Source organism: Dipodomys spectabilis, unplaced genomic scaffold, assembly GCF_019054845.1.
Source record: "Dipodomys spectabilis isolate Male_0828 unplaced genomic scaffold, ASM1905484v1 ptg000095l, whole genome shotgun sequence".
In the NCBI taxonomy this organism is placed as follows: domain Eukaryota; kingdom Metazoa; phylum Chordata; class Mammalia; order Rodentia; family Heteromyidae; genus Dipodomys; species Dipodomys spectabilis.
The window spans coordinates 39,303,923-39,323,683 of record NW_024870772.1 but is presented as its reverse complement, the minus strand read 5'-3'; the positions used below and the strand labels follow the sequence as shown (position 1 = coordinate 39,323,683).

General features: G+C 41.7%; 1 protein-coding gene across 2 annotated transcripts in view; it reads left to right on the top strand.

The window, feature by feature from the left end:
• Window positions 1-19,421, top strand: part of Alg5 (ALG5 dolichyl-phosphate beta-glucosyltransferase) — a 29,824-nt gene extending 10,403 nt beyond the window's left edge. For both annotated transcript variants that reach the window (XM_042685815.1, XM_042685814.1), the window contains exons 7-10: window positions 4,969-5,028; window positions 10,939-11,090; window positions 17,239-17,324; window positions 19,209-19,421. In XM_042685815.1, coding sequence (XP_042541749.1) covers window positions 4,969-5,028; window positions 10,939-11,090; window positions 17,239-17,324; window positions 19,209-19,324 — 414 coding nt within the window. In that variant the 3' untranslated portion in view covers window positions 19,325-19,421. The remainder of the gene's footprint in view (window positions 1-4,968; window positions 5,029-10,938; window positions 11,091-17,238; window positions 17,325-19,208) is intronic.
• The last annotated feature ends 340 nt before the right edge of the window (window positions 19,422-19,761 follow it).

The window sequence follows — 19,761 nt, the reverse complement described above, 5'->3', positions numbered from 1 at the left end:
TGGATAGCACCAAACAATGATGCTCCCCCCATCATGCATCACTCTTCCGAGTCAGTGTGGTTTTGTAGGTGTCCTCTGTTTTAGGTGGTCAGTAGTTCTCTGAGTTTTGGGGTTTTTTTGTTTTTTGTGTTTTTTTTGGGTCCGGTCGTGGGGCTTGAACTCTGGGCCTGGGTGCTGTCCCTCAGCTCTTCAGCTCAAGGCTAGCACTCTACCACTTGAGCCACAGCGCCACTTCCGGCTTTTTTCTTTTTGTTTATGTGGTGCTGAGGAATCGAACCCAGGGCCTCATGCATGCAAGGCAAGTACTCTACCATTGAGCCACCTTCCCAGCCCCTTCTCTGAGTTTTTGTACAAAGCATCTTTCAAAAAAATGTTTAACCCTGGTAATTTTCCAGTAAAGAAACTTCAATGTGTGTGGGTTTGGTTGGCACAATAGATTACTAATTCACACTGCCAATTCTTCCTCATATACCATACCATTGGTACCCCAAGATTCATTGGAATTCTTCTACTGGTTCAGGGATTTCTTTTTTGCCAGTCCTGGGGTTTGAACTCAGGGCCTAGGTGCTTGCTGTCTCTGAGCTGCTTTTGCAGATTAGAGGAATGGAAGTATGGCTATTTATTCCAATTAAACATCAGGTTTGGGGTTCTAGTCTTTAGGACAATGTTATCCCCTTCTCAATCACTTAAACCACAAACTTTACTATATGCCTGGGACATACTCCTCTAAGCCCTAGAAACAGTGGCTGGAATAGTTCTGAAAATAATTAACTTTGATTCCTGTTTGCATTTACATATCTGACTCACTAGATGGCAGTAGTTCAGTTCCTCTCAATATTATTTTAACTAACTTTCCAGTACAGTACTCCAAATTTTCAGTGACTTCTAATGTCTTTTCTTCTTCGCTGATTTTATTTGTTTTATTGTCACACATACACACAAAATACTACTATTTCTTACCTCTCTTTCCTCTTACACTAACCAAGTTACATCTTCTGATCCAATTATTCTTGAATGGTCAACTTAGAAAAGTCACTTACAGACCAGGTACCAGTGTTTCATGCTTGTAATCCTGGCTACTCAGGAGGGTTAGACTTGGATGGTTGAGGGCCAAAGCTAGCTGGGGTAAAAAAGTTCAAGAGATTCCATCCCCCATTAATGAGCAAAATGCTGGAATGGAGGGAGGCATGATGCAGGTGGTAATATGTGAGCTGAGCAAGCAGCCCTAAATTCAACATACACACGTACACACACACACACACACACACACACACACCAAAAAAAAAAAAATTACCTACAATTCCTTCTGTTAGATAATTGTTTTGGTTTTGGTTGGTCATATGGCTTGAAGTCAGGGCCTGGGTGCTGTCCCTGAGCTTTTTCCGCTTAAGGCTAGCCCTCTACCACTTTGAGCCACAGTGCCACTTCTGGTTTTCTGGTAGTTTATTGGATATAAGAATATCACAGACTTTCCTGCCCAGGCTAGCTTCAAACCTCAATCCACAGTTCTCAGCTTCCTGAGAAGATAGGAAGAGACCCCTTGACTTGTAAAATCATATTTTACAGATCATCTTGTAGGGGTCTTTGTGCATATTTAACACGGAAGAATACAAGGGAAATCTTATTCTAATAGAGAGAGGTAGACTGTCCATAACAAAGCATTCCAGGGTCTGTCCCTGTACAGTCACTGAGCCATTGAAGATAGGGTTCAGCACTGGAGCTGCCCACACAGCAAGCTTCCGTGCCAGCAAACCTAGCTCAGAACTTTCAACAGAGAACAGCAACGGAACAGAAAACAATCAGACAATAGTATTTCAGACTTTTCAATCTCATATGTTTTCTGTTGCAGTGTGCTTCTTTTTCTTTGTATTTTAAACCCTTAAAAATGCACAAAGATAGACCAGTATACAACAAGTCTGTAAACTCAGCCTCTACCTCTCAAGTGCTGAGATTAGGTCAGCCTGGATTAAAGTGAACAGCTTTGTCTTTCCTCTCATGGAAGAACAGACAGCAGAGCTGAGCACCAGTGGCTCATACCTGAAATCCTAGCTGCTCCAGAGGATGGTGGTTAGAAGCCAGCTTAGGCAGAAAATATCCTTGAGTCTCTTATTTGTAATTAACTACCAAAATAAATAAAGCTGAAAGTAGTACTTCAGCTCAAGTAGTAGAGTACTAGCCTTGAGTAAAAGAAGCTCAGAGAGAATACCTGGGCCCTGAGTTCAAGAGACACATACACACACACACACACGCGCGCGCGCACGCGCGCGCACACACACACGCACGCACGTGAAAAACAGGCATCAACTTAGATTTGACCCATATGGGTGACTTTTCTATGGCTATGATCATTTATGCTGCCCATGGAAAATTTCAGAAGTTGAATAATCTGATGATTATCCAGAGAAAAGACTGGTTTTGAGATAAGGCAGTACTGTGATAGATATATGTACTAGTTTGTAAGATGTGTAGAATCTGTGTCCCAATAATTCCAGGTGGAGTGGGATAGTAATGTCAGCTATAGTGGTTTTAAATGCAGAGAGAGGAAACGCATTGAAATATGCAAAATTATATGATACATTGTCTGCTTTTAACTGGCAAAGTGTAATGCATGGTTTTCTTTTCTTTTCTTTTCTTTTCTGTTGGTTGTGGGCCTGAACTCTGGGCCTGGGGGCTGTCCATCAGCTCTTTAGCTCAAGGCAAGTGCCCTACGACTTGAGCCACAGCGCCACTTCCGGTTTTTTCTGCTTATGTGGTGCTGAGGAATCAAATCCAGGCCTTCATACATGCAAGGCAAGCACTCTACCACTGTGCCACCTTCCCAGCCTACGTGGTTTTCTTTAAATACAGTTTCTTCCCTAGGCACTGTGGGCTTGTGCCTGACTCAGGAGACTGAAATTCAGAGGATGGGTTTGAGGCCAGCCAAAGCAGACAAGTTCTCTAAAATTCATCTTCAAAATAACAAGCAAAAAGCAAGGCTGGAAAGAGACCTGGTTCAACTAGTAGAACACTAACTGTACAAGCAAGCAAGCCAAGAAGCAATCCCAGGGTCTTACGTTCAAACCCAGGTTGAACAATGTAATTGGAAATTGAACCGTACTGATTCCTCCTTCTTACACAGCTTTTAGCCAGGCCCTTTGGACAGACAGACATGAGTTTCTAAAATATTAACCTTGAATGAAAGTCACTTTGTCCATATGCAAGCATTTGTATTTGTTAGGAAACTGCTTGAGACAGCTGTATGTATAACTCTGATAAGTGTTTTCCATAGAGAAAGTGCAGGCAGGCAGTGTGGAGACACTGATAGGGTTTGTTTGCATTGCTGTTGGTGTAAATTTAATTGCGGAGCTGTTGAGTTGTTTTCATTTCCTCTTTTATGAACTCCATGTTCAGAGAATTGGTCTTTCTAAATTGAATCATTGGGTACTTTTTAGAACAGTGTATAGAAGTCCTCTCTGCATTTTAGAAGTTAATCTTTTATCTGTAATATCAGTTGTCAATATTGTCCCTCCAGTCAGTTGGCCTGGAAGTCAGTGCATAGCCCAGGTTGGCCAAGAACTTGAACTCCTCCTGCCTGGGCCTCCTGAGTGCTGGGCAGACAGCTGCCCAGCTTTGCTCTGTCTTGTCTTCTGTGTTGCATACTTGTTCCTTTCTTTTGAATCATTTATGAAACAATTTCTAATATTTACTTAAATGGTTCCTGTATCTGGATCATGTCCTGGTATTCACTAAAAGCTCCAGACCAATTTCATTTGCATTGTGTATTACAAGGTACCCCAAGCCAATACTAAGTTCAGCTTTCCCCCACTGAATCAAAATGTCATCTTAGCTAGATGCAGTGGTTCACACCTGCAACCGTAGCTACTGAGGAGGCGGAGATCTGACGACCACAGTTCAAAGCCAGCACAGACTAGATAGTCTGTTAGACTGATTCTCCCAATTAACCACCATAAAGATGAAACTGGTATTGTGGTTCTCATGGTAGGTAGAGTGCCAGCCGTGAGCAAAAACACTAAAGGACAGCACCCAGCCTCTTGAGTTCAAGACCTAGCATTGACATAAATAAAATAAAATAAGAAAATGTCCTCTTTGTTATATTGTAAGTATTTATGGGGGATTTTGCTATGTGTTTTTCGCTTTTCCATTCTGGTACATGGCTGCCATGTCCCACTACCTTAGTTTTTTGTTTTTGTTTTTCTTTTGTACTTGTCCTGGGGCTTGAACTCTCTCCTTGACCTTTTTTGCTTAAGGCTAGTGCTCTATCACTTGAGCCACAGCTCCACTTCAGGCTTTTTTGGTAGTTAATTGGAGATGAGAGTCTTACCACTGTCCTGCCAGGCTGGCTTTGGACCAAAATCTTCAGATCTCATCCTCCTGAGTAGCTAGGATTATAGGTGTGAGTCACCAGCCTTCAGCTTACCTTGGTTTTGATTATTGAAGCTTTATAGTAGTTTTATTTATTTATTTTAAATTGTTGTTATAAAGGTGATGTACAAAGGAGTTACAGTTACGTAAGTTAGGTAAAGGCTGGGAATGTGGCTCAGTGGTAGAGTGCTTGCCTAGCATGCATGAAGCCCTGGGTTTCATTCCTCTGTAGCACATACACAGAAAAAGATGGAAATAGCACTGTGGTTCAAGTGGTAGAATGCTAGCCTTGAGCAAAAAGAAGCTCAGGAACAGTGTCCAGGCCCTGAGTTCAAGCCCCAGGACTGGAAACAAATTAAAAATAGAGGGAGAGACTTGAAAGTACTTAACATTGTCCATAAACGTGGTCCTACTGAGGTTAAATTCAGTGACTTAGTATATATAATTGGGCTTCTTAACACTATAGATAGTTTAAAGTCCTAAATAAGCCCTTTAAAAAGATTTTTTATAATCTGCCTAAGCATGAAACAATTATGTTAAAAAAATAAGTGTATTTATAAATGATGCTTAATATTAAAAAGCTATTTCATTGCTTTTTTTTCTTAGGATCACATGGCCATTGCCTGTGGATCTCGAGCTCATCTGGAAAAAGAGTCAGTTGCTCAGGTGAGACTTCTCTGGATGCCATGGGTCTTCAGCCTTTCTCCCTCTCCACATTTACACTTGACAAGGGAGAGGAGAGGCTGTGGGGTCTTTAAAATGAAGTCTTCTTCAGCCTCCTTTAATCTTCCTTGAAAGATTTCAAAGTTAATTTTTTTTGTTTTAGAAGAGTATAGGAAAGGTGTAGATTTCATTTTGCCTTAGGATGTAAACAGTTCTTCAGAGATTTTTTTTTTATAGTTTCCATTCATTTATACTATCAGGCAAACTTTTCCTAATGATGCATTGTTGAACACTTGGTTTGCCTTTTGTGCTTCTCCTATTGGCAAAATTATGTGCTCTACATTTGAGCATTCCTATTCCCAAAATCTGAAATCTGAAACTTTGACAATTTGGCCTTGCCATGGGTAGAAAATTCCACATCATGAAACTTTGTTTCATGCATTTAATTATTAAAAACATTATATAAATTACCTTCAGTTGATATGAATAGGATGCATATGAAACCTAAATAGATTTTGTATTTGGACTTGGATCCCATCCCCAAAATTATCTCTTATTCATATGCAGAATATTTCAAAATCTGAAAAACATCCAAACTGAAGCATTTCTGGTTCCAAGCTTTTTGGCTAAAGGATACACAGACTGTATTTTGAGCTACATTCAAAGTTTACATATTTTGTTTTCCTTAGAAAAACACTTTTCTATAAAATTTAATGAATCCCTGATTGCCTTTTAGAAAGATACAAATAAATCACTGAAGACTCTAAAGTCTTCCTTTTGTAGACTATGCTAGACAAGCTAGGGTAACTTCAAGGGAAAAGAATCTGACTCATTAAGAATTATTCTCTGCCATTGTTTTACATCTTAATCGTGCTTATCACACTAAAATGCAGGTCTCATGCAGCAAACCCAGAAAGTATCTATTACATTCTACTGCTGTATCCATTAGACTAACATATGGATTGAAGAATAAGAAGTACTGTTCAATGTGTGGCCACAATTACCTGGGAAGGGTTTTTGTGTGTGTGCCTGTACTGTGGCTTGATCTCTGGGCCTCAGCGCTCTCTCAGCATTTTTGCTCCAAGCTGGTACTCTACCAGTTGAACCCCAGCTTCACTTCCAGTTTTTGCTGGTTAATGGAAGGTAAGTGTCTCATGGACTTTGCTGCCTGGGCTGGGACGGGCTTGGAACTGTGATCACCAGACCTCAACCTCCTGAGTAGCTAGGGTTACAGGTCTCAATTAGCAAGCACCTGGCTGGGAAGGAAGAATTTCCTAATGCTGACCTAATAAGTCAGTCCAGTCACACTGAATCAGACTCTAGGATGCAACCTAGAGTCTGCAGTTTGAAGTTTTCAGATCACTTTTGCACTCATCAAACTTTGAAAACCATTGGAATAAAAGAGTATACTTTTGGGCTGGGAAGGTGGCTCAATGGTAGAGCACTTGCCTTGCATGCATGAAGCCCTGGGTTCGATTCCTCAGCACCACATAAGCAAAAAGAAAAAAGCCGGAAGTGGCGTTGTGGCTTAAGTGGTAGAGTGTTGACCTTGAGCTGAAAAGCTGAGGGACAGCGCCCAGGCCCAGAGTTCAGGCCCCACGACCGGACCCAAAAAAAAAAAAAAAAAGAGTGTACTTTCCTCCCCAATTATTCTCGAGTATCATAGAAGGAGATTCTGACTTTTTTTTCAAGATATACTGGTGAAAGTGTCCCACGTTTTCTTAAGGATTATGTATAGTGTGGAAACCTAGACTCTCCACTTCTTAAAAATTATTCTAACATCCTAGTCTAGTGTTCTGTCTGCCTTATAAATTCATATTGGTTTTAGAAAACAGCTAATCTATTTGCCATAGGGAATGTCACACTCCCTAGAAATTAAAAACAAAAAGATTTTCTAGCTTATTCAGCCTCATCTGTTTATTGATACATGAGGGATAGAGGAAAAAAGTTTATGTGCAAGATATTCAGCACATTATCTGTAATTATAAAACACTAGAAAATCTGATGCCAGTTTTCCATCCTGTAATCCTAGCTACTCAGGAGACTGAGATCTGACAATCATGGTTTGAAGCCAGCCTGGGCAGACAAATTAGAGAAACTTGTATCTCCAACTAACCAGCAAAAAGCCAGAGTGAAACTGACTGTAGAGCTCCAGCCTTGACTAATAAAGCTTAGCAAGCCAGGTGCCAGTGGCTCACACCTAGCTACTCAGGAGGCTGAGATATGAGGATCACTGTTCAAAGCCAGCATGGGCAGGAAAGTCCGTGAGACTCATATCTCCAATAAACCACTAGAAAACCGGAAGTGGTGCTGTGGCTCAAGCAGTAGAGCACTCGCCTTGAGCTGAAGAGTGCAAGGACAGCGCCCAAAGCCCAGAGTTCAAGCCCCACAACGGACAAAAAAAAAAAAAAAGCGTAGCAAGAGCACAAAGCCAAACTTCAAACTCCAACACCTGCACCCACCCCACTCCCCCCAAAACCTAGAAACTAACATGCTAACTTCTAATAATAGGAAAAATAGCTCTATCCCCCACATGGAATAAACAAGCAATAAAACTGATGATAATAAAAACTTTGGAACTCCCATCAATTCTGAAAACTGAATTTTTATTAGAAATAATATTTACGTGAGACATGGGTCTAAATATTCTTTACCTCCTTATACTGGTAGCCAGTCATTAAGGAATCTATTCTGGGGGGGTGGGGAGGGTTACAGACATAAGCTACTAGCTTGCTCAACTTTCTTGCTCACAGCTGTGACTACCATTTGAGCCACCCCCCCATTCTGCCTTTTTTTTTCCTAGGTAATTTGAAATGGGCTCTGGTGGGCATTTCTTCCGTTGTTTGGCTTTGAACCTGGATCCTGCAAGTCTCAGTCTCCTGAGTAGCTGGAATTAAAAGTGTGAGCTGCCAGTGCCCAGATTTTAGTTTTTAAGAAAATTATCAGTCAGCTTTCCATGTCACCTGAATTCTTTGTTTACATTCTATAAACTGTGGAGATAGCTTTGTTCACACTGAATCAGTGAGTGGCTTTTTCCTTCGTGATTTTAAATATCTGTTTCAGAAGTTAACATAATGCTTACTCTATGACTTTGTTAGCTTCCTTTAGCAAAGTTAGTCTATCTTAAATGTCCCCTAGATTTTTAGATATTTTGTGGAGCTTTTAAAAATTGAAGTAACATCTTCTTATTTGTGTTTTACCAAAATTGTTACATTTTTATATATGTTAGTACAAGTAACTATTACTCTAAAACAAAACATAGTATGTTTATTAACATGTAAGCAAAAGCACTTGTCAATATTTTCACTTGCTAACAAATAAACACCCTCAAATCATACTGAAAAGCATGCAAGAAGAATAGTTTACAGCAGCCAGGTAGCAGTGGCTCATGCTACACAGAAGGCTAAGATCTGAGGATCACAGGTTGAAACCAGCCCAGGCAGGAAAGTCCATGTGGCTCTTATTTCCAATAAACTACTCAGAAAAAGCCATAAGTGGCACTGTGGCTCAAGTGGTAGAACACTAGCCTTGAGCACGAAAAGGCTCTGGAATAGCACCCGAGCCCTGACTTCAAGCCTCAAGACTGGCAAAAAAAACAAAGAAAGAATGGATTACAGATACTATTTTCTTTTTATTTCTCTATCTTTTAATTTCTTTTTGTTCTTCCCTATGCAATAAGTGCTTTTTTGGAGGTTAATAGGTTGGAAGTGGTGCTGTGGCTCAAGTGGTAGAGCGCTCGCCTTGAGCTGAAGAGCTGAGGGACAGCACTCAGGCCCAGAGTTCAAGCCCCACGACCGACAAAAAAAAAAAATAGGTTTACTAGGTCCTTAGGACTTCTGGGAAGCATTTTGCCCTGAGCAAGCCATTTGTGGGATTTCCAAAGTAATTTATGACAAGGTTTCAGCCCTTTCTGCCCAGAGAGGAAAGGCACACGTACAGCACAGTGTAATTAATGGTACTAGATGATAAGTGGGGAGTATTAGGTCATTTCTTTATCTGTGCTTTCCTCCCCTCCTGCCCTGTCACACAAGCAAAGCTTTAGTTAAGCCAGGTTCTGGTGGCTCATGCCTGTAATCCTAGCTACTCAGGAGGCTGAGCTCAGAGGATCACCAGCCAGGGCAGGAAAGTCCATGAGACTCATTTCTAATTACCCACCAGAAAACCAGAAGTTACACTGTAGCTCAAGTGGTAGAGCTCTAGCCTTGAGCTGAAGAGCTGAGGGACAGTGCCCAGGTCCAGAGTTCAGGCCCGACGACCAACTCCCGCCCCCCCCCCCCCAAAAAAAAAAGAGTGCAGAAAGCCCTCCCTCAGCCTCCTTTATGAAACCACTGCTGAGATTCTATTGCCCGTGGCTGATACCTGCAACACCACCTCATTTCATCCTGACTACAACTGTAGGGTGGCTCTATCATTCCTTCCAGTAATTGAGCAAAAGGAGCCTGGAAGTAACTCAAAAGGTCACCTGCTCATTAATAATGGAGCCAGGCCTTGCTCAGCCTGCAGCATTTCTCCCATGTTCTGTGGTGTTACTGCTTGTGTTCCGTGCTGATAGGCAAGTCATGTGGTAAGCCCTATGAAAAGCAAAGGACTGGTGGGTACGGGTGACTTTCACCTGTAGTCTAGCTACTCAGGAAGCTGAGATCTAAGGATCATGGTTCAAAGCCAGCCCATGCAGCAAATGCACAAGACTCTCCTCTCCAATTAATCATCAAAAAACTAGAAGTGGAGGTATGGCTCAAGTGGTAGAATGCCAGCCTTCAGAGAAAAGGCTAACGGACAACACCCAGACCCTGAGTTCAAGCCCCACTACAAGCACAAAAAATAAAAAATGAAGACCAAGGGAGAAGGGGGCCCTATTTTGTAGTGGGAGATACCGGATTTCTGCATAGCCCCTCAGTAGGCTGTTTATACACATAAATAATGCAGCATTCCTTGAGGCCATTACCTTAATTTCAGAACATTTTAAGAGAGTCTATGTTTTTATTTGTTTGTGTGTATATGTGTGTGTGTGGTACTGGAGGCTGACTCTAGGGTCTCTAGGCTAATACGCTACCATTTGAGCCACTTCCCACCCGTGCCTCCATCCCATTTGTTTTAAATTCTGTTTTAGGGTAGTTTGTTAGTTATTGAGGTCAGATCGCATTTGCTTTGTCCTGGTCAGTCTCAAAGTCACCATCCTCCTGCCTCTGCCTCTACAGTTAACTGGAAGTACATGCAGGTACCACTATGCCCAGCTTCTTTTTTGAAAGCTTTCATGATGAAAGTCTACAATATAATTAATAATGTATTTCAAGCTGGTAATGTTTAATGAACAATGGGTTATTATTTCATGATAGTACCAATAGTAAGCACTAGTAACAGCAGTGACTTCTTAGAGGAATTCAAAACCCACTTTAATATCCTAAGTGTTAAAGCACTGGGTCTTTGCAGTGTATTTGCTTATTCCTGGTTAGAGAGCCTGGGTTTTTCCAGGTTGTAACTTTTGTTATATTTACTACCCCTCTTCTGCCTTCTCACAAGTTAGGTATCAGATTCCAGGTTCACATCTTAGGTTTTCCTTTTGCTAGTTCATGCTGGAAACTGTCCCTTTGTGAAATGGAAATGTGTGCTAGACAAAGAGGCATAATATCTGTAGGTGACTGACATGTCCTTGCTCATAGCAAGGACACATATTTCCTCCCACTAGGCTGAAGCATGCATGGTCTCTGCGTGACTCAGTCCCTTTGGGTTCAGTAACGCCTCAACGTTGACCTTGCCCTTTGCCTGTGAAGCCAGTGGAACATTGGTGTCCACGAGTCAGATGGGTGGGTGGATGAACGAGTAACTGCCCTGTCTACAGCAGGTGAAGCTTTCAGAGTCTAGAGTCTCCTGACAGGAAATGGAAAAGTCATTTCTGTTTTGTCTTTGTTTCAGCGTTCTTATTTCCGTACCCTTCTCATGTACGGGTTCCACTTTCTGGTGTGGTTCCTTTGTGTCAAAGGAATCAGGGACACACAGTGTGGGTTCAAATTACTAACTCGAGAAGCAGCTTCCCGGACGTTCTCATCTCTACACATTGAACGATGGTAGGTTTCTTTCTGCCCAGGTGGTGTCTGGTCTGTTTGATTACCCTGTAATGGCAGCAGCCCTGTGTCTTCAGAATGAGCGTCCAGATTCAAACAAAGCCAACACAGGTTTGTAAACAATCCCTGCCTACTGCTTGAATCTTACTTAGAAAACATCAAACTTAACATATGGTTTTAAAGTTATATGTTCACCTTAGTCAGAGATAGTATCAAATGAGAAAAGGAAAACATCCATTTCTCTTTGAAAAAGAAGAGCACAGAACTATGGAATGAATGACGTGTTGTCTCTACGCCCCTCTCCTACTTATAGGAAATGAGGGCTCTCTGCAAGGCTAGGACTCTGACCCCTTCTACTTTCTCCAAAACCTAGTCTATTCCATTTCTCTTCTCTGGCATTTTTAGCTTTTTCCTCTTACATCTTTCCTATCCTCTCCGTGGTCCCTACCCTTCTGTTCTAGGCCTGTGCCTCCTTCCTTCTGCAGCTAATCTTTTCTTGAATGAGTGGTTTGTATTCACCATCTTAGTCTCATTGCCTACTCCATTTCTCCCATTACTCTTACGACCATGTCATAAAGCCCAGTGGTCTTGTTTGTTTGTTTTGAAACAAGGTCTTGGTATCTAACCCAGGCTAGCTTTGAACTCTTATCTCAAGTGCTAGGATTACAGGTATGTGCCACCACACCCAGCACTACCAAGTTATTTTTTAATTATCCAATATATTATTAACAATATTTGCTAAATTGTGCAGTAGATCACACGCACACACACAAAAGAAAACTTTCACCTTATTTCTTCTATATGGCTAATATTTCACAGCCTTTGTGGGTCCTGTCTGTCCATCCGTCCCCCGTCCCCCGTCCCCCCCCCCCCCCCCCCCCCCGCCACACACATACAAACCCATCTCCCCATCTCCGATTTCCCTCAACTCCTACCTACTGGTAACCTCCATTCTATGCTCTACTTCTAAATTCAATTGTTTTAGATAGCAAAATAAATGACATCATGAAGCATGTCTTCCTGGGTCTAGCTTTATTTCATTTAGCATGCTATTATTCTCCAGTTCCATCTGTGTTTTTTTTTCTAATGACAGAATCTGTTTTTAAAGACTGAGTAATAGTTCTTTGTGTGTGTGTGTGTGCCCATTTATCCACTGCTGAACACTGAGATTGATTTTTTTGTAACTTGCCTGCTATGAACAATGTCGCAATGCACAGAGGAACAAAAACATCCCCCTGCCATACTGATTTCATGTGTTCCTTCCAGGTAACTATCCCAAAGTGGGATTGGTGGATCCTTTGGAAATTCTCCTTTTAGTTTTTTGAGGAATCTCCACAATGATGGTGTTAGTTTATACCCCGCCCCCCCCCCCCCAACCCCACGCAGTGTGCAAGGCTTCCCTCCCTTTTCATCGCTTCCATCTCTGTTCCCTTTCGTCTTTTTGACAATAGCTGTTCTGACAGATGGAAGTGATATCTCACAGTAAGTTTTATTTGTTTGCTGAGGCAAGGTCTGACTCTGTAGCCCAGGCTTACTCAACCTAGTGGTCCCGCGTCAGCCTCCCAGGTGCTGGGATTATAAGCATGCTCCTGTTTGTCTGTTCAGGTCCCTTGACTAGTTTTTAATCTTACTGTCACGGGCTTGCTTTCCATGGAGTTGAGTTTCTCATGTATTTTTGGTATTAGCCCCTTCACAGATGTGGCTTCAAGGTATTTCCTCCCTATCCAAAACTTACCCCTACCCATTCACCCTGTGAATGTAATTCCTTTTCAGTTTAGTAGCTTTTTCACTTGATGTAATCCCATGTGTCTAGTTTGTGGTTGTTTTTAGGACAAGGGTCACTCTCCTTTCTGCATATGGATGGATATCCCGTCCCAGCATCTTTATGTATGTACATTCTTCAGTCATCTTTGTCTTCCTCCCATTTCCTCTGTTCTCTCTTGTGGACAAATGTAGAACTTCCCTGTTGGTTCTGTCATTTAACCTTTTCCACTTTTGTTCTTTGGAGGAGATTCCTTCTATTTTTACTTCCTTCCATTTTTACTTCTGCTGCCAAACTTCTAATCTTCTAGAACTGACTTTTGGCATTCAATATAATTTTTTAATGTATTCTTGTTTCGTGACTACAGTGCCTTCCACAGCTCTGAATCTCACTCACTGAAAATTCTGGCGTCTTCTGTTGCATTGTTTCTGAGGTCCCACTTTTTTTCCATGTTTCTTTTTATCATTGTAGTCTTCCTTTTTTTTTTTTTTTTTTTGTGCCAGTTCTGGGTCTTGAACTCAGGGCCTGGGTGTTGTCCCTGAGCTTTAGTGCTGAATGCTAGTCCTCTGCCACTTTGAGCCACAGTCCCATTTCCAGCTTTTGGGTAGTTAATGGGAGGTAAGTCTCACAAACTTCTCTGCCTGGGCTGGCTTTGAACTGTGGTCCTCAGATATCAGCTTCTTGAGTAGCTAGGATTACATGCATGCACCACTGATCCCCAGGCCATCAGTCTTTTCTCAATGCCTTTGGCATGGCACTAAAAATGTTCATAAGAATCCATATGCATGCCGGGCACTGGTGGCTCACACTTGTAATCCTAGCTACTTAGGAGGCTGAGATCTGAGGATCGCGGTTCAAAGCCAGCCCAGGCAAGAAAGTCTGTGAATCTCTTATCTCCAATTAACCACCAGAAACCAGAAGTGACACTGTGGCTCAAGTGGTAGAGCTCTAGCCTTGAGCTTAAGAGCAGAGGGACAGGCCCAGGCCCAAAGTTCAAGCCCCACGACCGACCAAAAAAAAAAAAAAAAAAAGAATCCATGTGCGTGTGTGGCTGCTTCATGATGGATCTCAGTAGGTTAAACTAGGTTAAACGAGGGGAATCCTTTTTTCCCCTGCCTGGGAGCTCTGGGTACAGCTGTCCACATTCACGGAATCAGGTAGGGAAGGTCAAAGATTTCTTTGCAAGCCTCGCCTGCACGCCTCCTGGCAGAGGATATTTGAAGCTTCTGTTCCCTAAGCATCCTTTAGGGCAGCCATTAGCTGCTTTTAGGCTTCTCCACTGCTGCTGTTTCTTTTCACTATCATCTCTTTTGTGTGGGGGGAGCTGGGTTTGGGAGAATACTGGGTCTGGGCCTGTCTATATTCAGGGCCAGGACACTGTCCTTGAGCTTTTTTCTCAAAGTTTGCTCCCTACCATTTGAACCACAGCTCCACTTTGGAGATAAAAATCTCACACTTTGCTACCAGGCCTGGCTCTGAACTGATGCTCAGATCTCAGCCTTCTAAGTAGCAGCTGTTCCATTCTTGTTGCCATGGTTTCCATGAGAGTTGGGAGGGAACAGGAGGTAGGTGTTTCACAGGGTCTCTACATGCTTAGTTCCTCTGGATGTATTATTAAGGGAATAGATGAACCAGAAACTAGTAGCCTCAAGGAGCATGATAGGGCTGCCCCCCCCCATTTGCAATTTGCATGCCATAAGTACCTTGATATATTGTAGTTGAACTTTTTGCCTTGGTAACAACATCTTAGTTATAATATAGTGAAATGAGCTGTTTAATGAGGTAACTTCTAGGAAGGAAGGAAAGAAGAGCTGGACACTGGTGGCTCACATTTGTCATTCTAGCTACTTGAGAGACTAAAACTGTTGGTATTTCAGTTTGATGCCATCCCAGGCAGGGAGAACAAAAGAATTCATGAGACTCCTCCCTGCCTCCCCTTCGCCCCGTGTCCCCCCACCCCACATTGAAGAGCTGGACATTGTACTGGCAAATGCCTATTATCTTAGCTACTGAGAGGCCTAAAGGCCTCTAAAGGTGGATTGTGCCCAGTGTGCACCAGGGCACAGTTCAAAAATAATAAGCAGAAGCTGGGTGCTGGTGGTTTATACCTATAATCCTAGCTACTCAGGAGGCTGAGATCTGAGGAACACAGTTCAAGGGCAGCTCAGGCAGGAAAGTTCATGAGACTCATCTCCAATTAACCACCAGAAATCCTGAATGGCACTGTGGCTCAAGTGGTAGGGTGCTAGCCTTGAGCTGAAGAGCTGAGGGACAGCACCCAGGCCCAGAGTTCAAGCCCCACAACCAACGAAATAAATAAAAAATAATTAGCAAACAGAAATAGAGCAGTGGTGCAACTGTTAGAGGGCCATCCTTAAGTGGAAAAACTAAAGGAGAGTGAGAGGCCCTGAGTGTCAGCCCTAGTACTAGCACACACATTCACAATCAGTAACTAGAAGAACTCAGGACTGGAGGTATAGCTTAGTGATAAGAGCACTTGCTTAGCAATCACAGCCCCTGAGTTTTTCTAAAAAGCAAGAAAAAAAAAAAAAGAAAATCTAGCAAGAAAGGAGGTGCAGGACAGTTAAAAAAAATAGTCTTGCACATTTCATTTGTTTCTGCTTTTTAAATGTAAGTGATGTTAACTATTCAATGTGTGTATTCCTTGTCATTCCTCGTGTTTTTGAATAGTCATGGGCTGTATACTAACTGCATTAGAAAGAACTTAGTGATCTTAATATTCAGGTTACTGAGTTCCATTAGAAGTAACTCAGTCCACTAGCTAATATTTCCATGTGGAGTTAGAAAGGTAAGTGCTAAGTACCCAGCTTACTGGAATTTCCTCCTTAGTCTAAAAGGATCATCATTTTACATAACAAGGTAACAGAACTTCTATATAGTCTTTTTAAAAACACAACCCACTTTTGTACATGGTTTTATCAGCTAAATATTTTATTAGGATAAGGGGGGGGAAAACAGGTTTTTTAAAAACTCAGTCTCATATCTCTATCCAAATACTTGGAGTTTAAGCCAACTGCATAATGGATAGTGACAACACTGCAGCCAGAGCAAAACAAATTCAGGTTGTCTGGAGTTGGAGACATCCCGCACAGTGGGGTTGTGGACATTCTTTCTTTCATGTTCTGGTCTTTAAATTGAACTCTGAACATTCGAACCATGCTCTATACAGCCTAGAAAAAGGTAGAGGGGAGGGGAGAGGAGGCGCAGTGAGAACCAAGGATGAAAACAAAGCGGCGACTGACTTCAGAGACAGAAGAGCATGGAGCAGCTTTAGGGGTTGTGAAGCAATTTCTCCTGTAAAAAGCAGCCAATGGCTCAGAAATATGCTAAGCAGCATTTGGAAAACCCTGTGGGCCAGAATTCATAACCTCCAGGGAAAGAAGATTTGACCTAAAGCTAGGAGCTGACTGAAGAAGAGCTTTAAAAACTACCTTGTCATGGAAGGGATAAGGTGGGGTCCAGACTACATGGTTCTAACAGTGTATGTTGGACTTTGTATCCAGACAAGATGTCAAACCAGGCACCAGTGACTCATATGTATATTCCTAGCTCCTCAGGAAGCTGAGATCTGTAGATCAAGGTTAGAAGCCAGTCTAGGCAGAAAAGTCCATGAAACTCTTATCTCCAATTAGCCACCAAAAAGCCAGAAGTAGAAGTATGACTCAAGTGGTAGAGTGCCAGACTTGAATAAAAAAAGCTAAAGCCCTGACTGAGTTCAAGCCCCATTACTAGCACACATGTACATATACACATGTACACACACACACACACACACACAGACTAGTTGTCTAGTTCCTGTGTGTGCACTTGGCCATACCCAAGGAACACCTCAGACTCGGCCATAGCAGCTGTTTTCTCGCTTCTGTACTCCCCCCATCAGGACAGCACAGGGAAGGTCACAAGGACATGCTTTACAGAAGGAACCTCAATTCTTTGGCGGCAGGAGAAAATAATTGAGCTTCACCGATTCCTCCTTCCTTAGCTCTCTGAGTCCATTGAAAATGCACTCTGTCTGTACCTTGACCCAGGCAAGGTTGTAGTTGAAAACTATCCATCTTGTACATTTCTAGGATTAAATTTTCTCTTGGAGCCCAAAAAGCGGTTTTCATTTCTGAGGGTTTCTGAGTGGTGGTGAAGATACAGCGTTTCCCATTTAAGTGTTATGTAATGACATTAAATAGCTCATTTGTCTTGAAGTTCCCGATCCACTCGATGCTCAGCTATTTGACCTTCTCTGAGAGTCTGATCTTTAGCTTACAGGACCAGCCTCTGCCTTGTAAGCTTTAAACCTTGCCAAGGTAGGGATTGAATTATGTTCTCTTTGTCCTTTAAAAAAAAAAATAAATATCGATATATTTTCTATTTCAGGGCTTTTGATGTAGAACTGCTCTACATAGCACAGTTCTTTAAAATTCCAATAGCAGAAGTTGCTGTCAACTGGACTGAAATTGAAGGTGAGTCTAATATTTGTTTATCACTGATCTTGGATCATTCAAGGGAGGCAGGGCAGGTATCTCAGAAAGTATGCTGGCTTTCATATTTCCCATCCCCTTTACCGGCCCACTGCCCACCTCCAGCTGCTCCTTCTGTGGTTCCAGTCCCTTCTTTGGGGTCTATAGTAGGCCTCCCACCCTGGCTAAAAAAACTTAAGCCAAACCTTTTCCAATAGGCAGTGTCCCCGTAGTTCATTGTTAATGACTACAAACCACTAGGCAAAACTAAAGAAGTTATAAGGATTCATACTTCACATGCCCATTGTCCATTCAGAGCCTTCCCCTTGCCCAATAGCACATACTATTTTTTCAGACATGTGTCCTTGCCGAACATGGGTTTTGAACTCGTGCACTGAAGCTGTCCTCCTGTCTCAGCTACCAAAGTGCAGAGCCATTTACCAAATTTGATCTGATTCTATACATGTCTCCAAAAATGTGAAAGCAGTCTCCAATCTATAATAATATGAATTCAACCATAAATTGTAATTATTCCTGTTCTGAGAAGCTTACCCAGCTCTGACGGCATAGATTTTTTTTAAATATGCTCTAGTTTTCTCCTTTTCTTACCGTAGAATGAATCTAAATAATTTGAAGGTATGGGAGCAGTGAATACAATCTAATGGGGAGTTTTTCAAAGTCTACCTGTCCGCTGGGTGCAGAACCAGTCTCAAGCAAGACTATACAAGCTATGTACTTTGGAAGGATTTGAACCTCTGTTTGTCCCTTTCTTGGAGAGTCATTGTTGGAATGACCGTGTGGTGCTCTGGAATCCAAACCCCAGATATTTAGGACAGAGAAAGGTTAGGAAATAGTTTCAAGATGGTCTAGAAAGACTTGCACCTTTAGGGTCTTGCGAAATCAAAGTGAATGTAAAGAAACTTAACCCCATTATTATTCAACTAGAATCAGATGGCTAGAAGCAAGTGAAAGAAAGGGTTATTGAGGACCAACTGTTGATCTGTGTTGATCTAGGCCCAACAGAGATCTTCTGGGAAGCAGCAGGGGAAGGGTTGAAGCCTTAAAATCCATGTCTCCATGTCATGGTTACACCATTTACTTATTTACATTACAGAAGAGATCACTGTAGGTACCTCAGCTTCCCCCCTTTGTGGAGTGAAGATAATATTAGTCCTCTGGTTAATCATATAGAAAGAAATTAACATCTGCAAAAGGGCTTTAGTGGGAATTTTTTAGAAGAAAGCTATTATAATAAATTCAGAGAAGTGCAAATGACATTCTTTGAGAATGAGGTATTACCAAACTGCTAATTAAATTACACTTTACACTAGTTATCCATGTGTCTATGGGTGTATTATATGTGCTATAGTATGAGTGCTGTAGTCATTGTGGTTCATGAACCAGCACTGGGTCCATTTAGCAGTCTTCGTATTGCACCTTCCTAGAGTTCTTACTTTCCCAGATTTCTTCTTCCCCTATTGCAGGACCTCTGACATTGTCACACTAGAGGCTCTTCCAAGTTTCACTTCACTTCAAGATGTTTGGTTTTGATTTTTTTTTAACACTATTCACTTTGGCTTTGAAATCAAATAGAATAAAATCAAAATGCTAGAAACTTAGAAAGAGCATCCACACTTCCCCTTCCAACGGTTAGGTGGTTAATTAGAGGTAAGAATCTTCCAGACTCTTCTTCGCCGCTGACTTTGAATCAGGATCCTCAGCCCTCAGCTTCCAGAGCAGCTAGGATTATAGTCATGAACTACCTGCACCCTACCTTTTTTGTTTTTAGACTGAGGATCTGATCCAGACATCCAAACATGCTAGACAATTGACCTAATACATCTTCTCCTGAGTTTGTTCATTTATTTTAATTTTTTTTTATTGCAGGTTCTAAATTAGTTCCATTTTGGAGCTGGCTACAAATGGGCAGGGACCTCCTTTTTATACGACTTCGATATTTGACTGGAGCCTGGAGGCTGGAACACACTACAAAAACAAATTAGACCACACGCAGACTTTGGTTGTATGTTTATCCATCAATGTCACATTATTTCATTTGAAATTAATGTTTTCAATAAAGCAGGAATAAATGTATTGTCATTGTCTATCTTAGGATAATCTTGAAGAATGAAGAATGAACTATCATGAGAAAATTTTTATCTTTTGAGACAAAAATAGCTTCTCTTAAAGACATTGTATCATAGGTCAAATTTGCTTCTGCTTTAGTAATTTTATCACTGGAATTCTAAGAAATATTTTAGACAAAAGCAATTATTCTTACTCCAAAGTGCCTGCATAATTCTTATGAACTTAAGCATAAATCACAATTATAAGCATTTTCAGAGACTTAAGAAATGAAGTTAATGTGCCAAGCACAGATGCCTCACACCTGTAATCCTATCAGGAGGCTGAGATCTGAGAATTGCAATTCAGAGCCAGC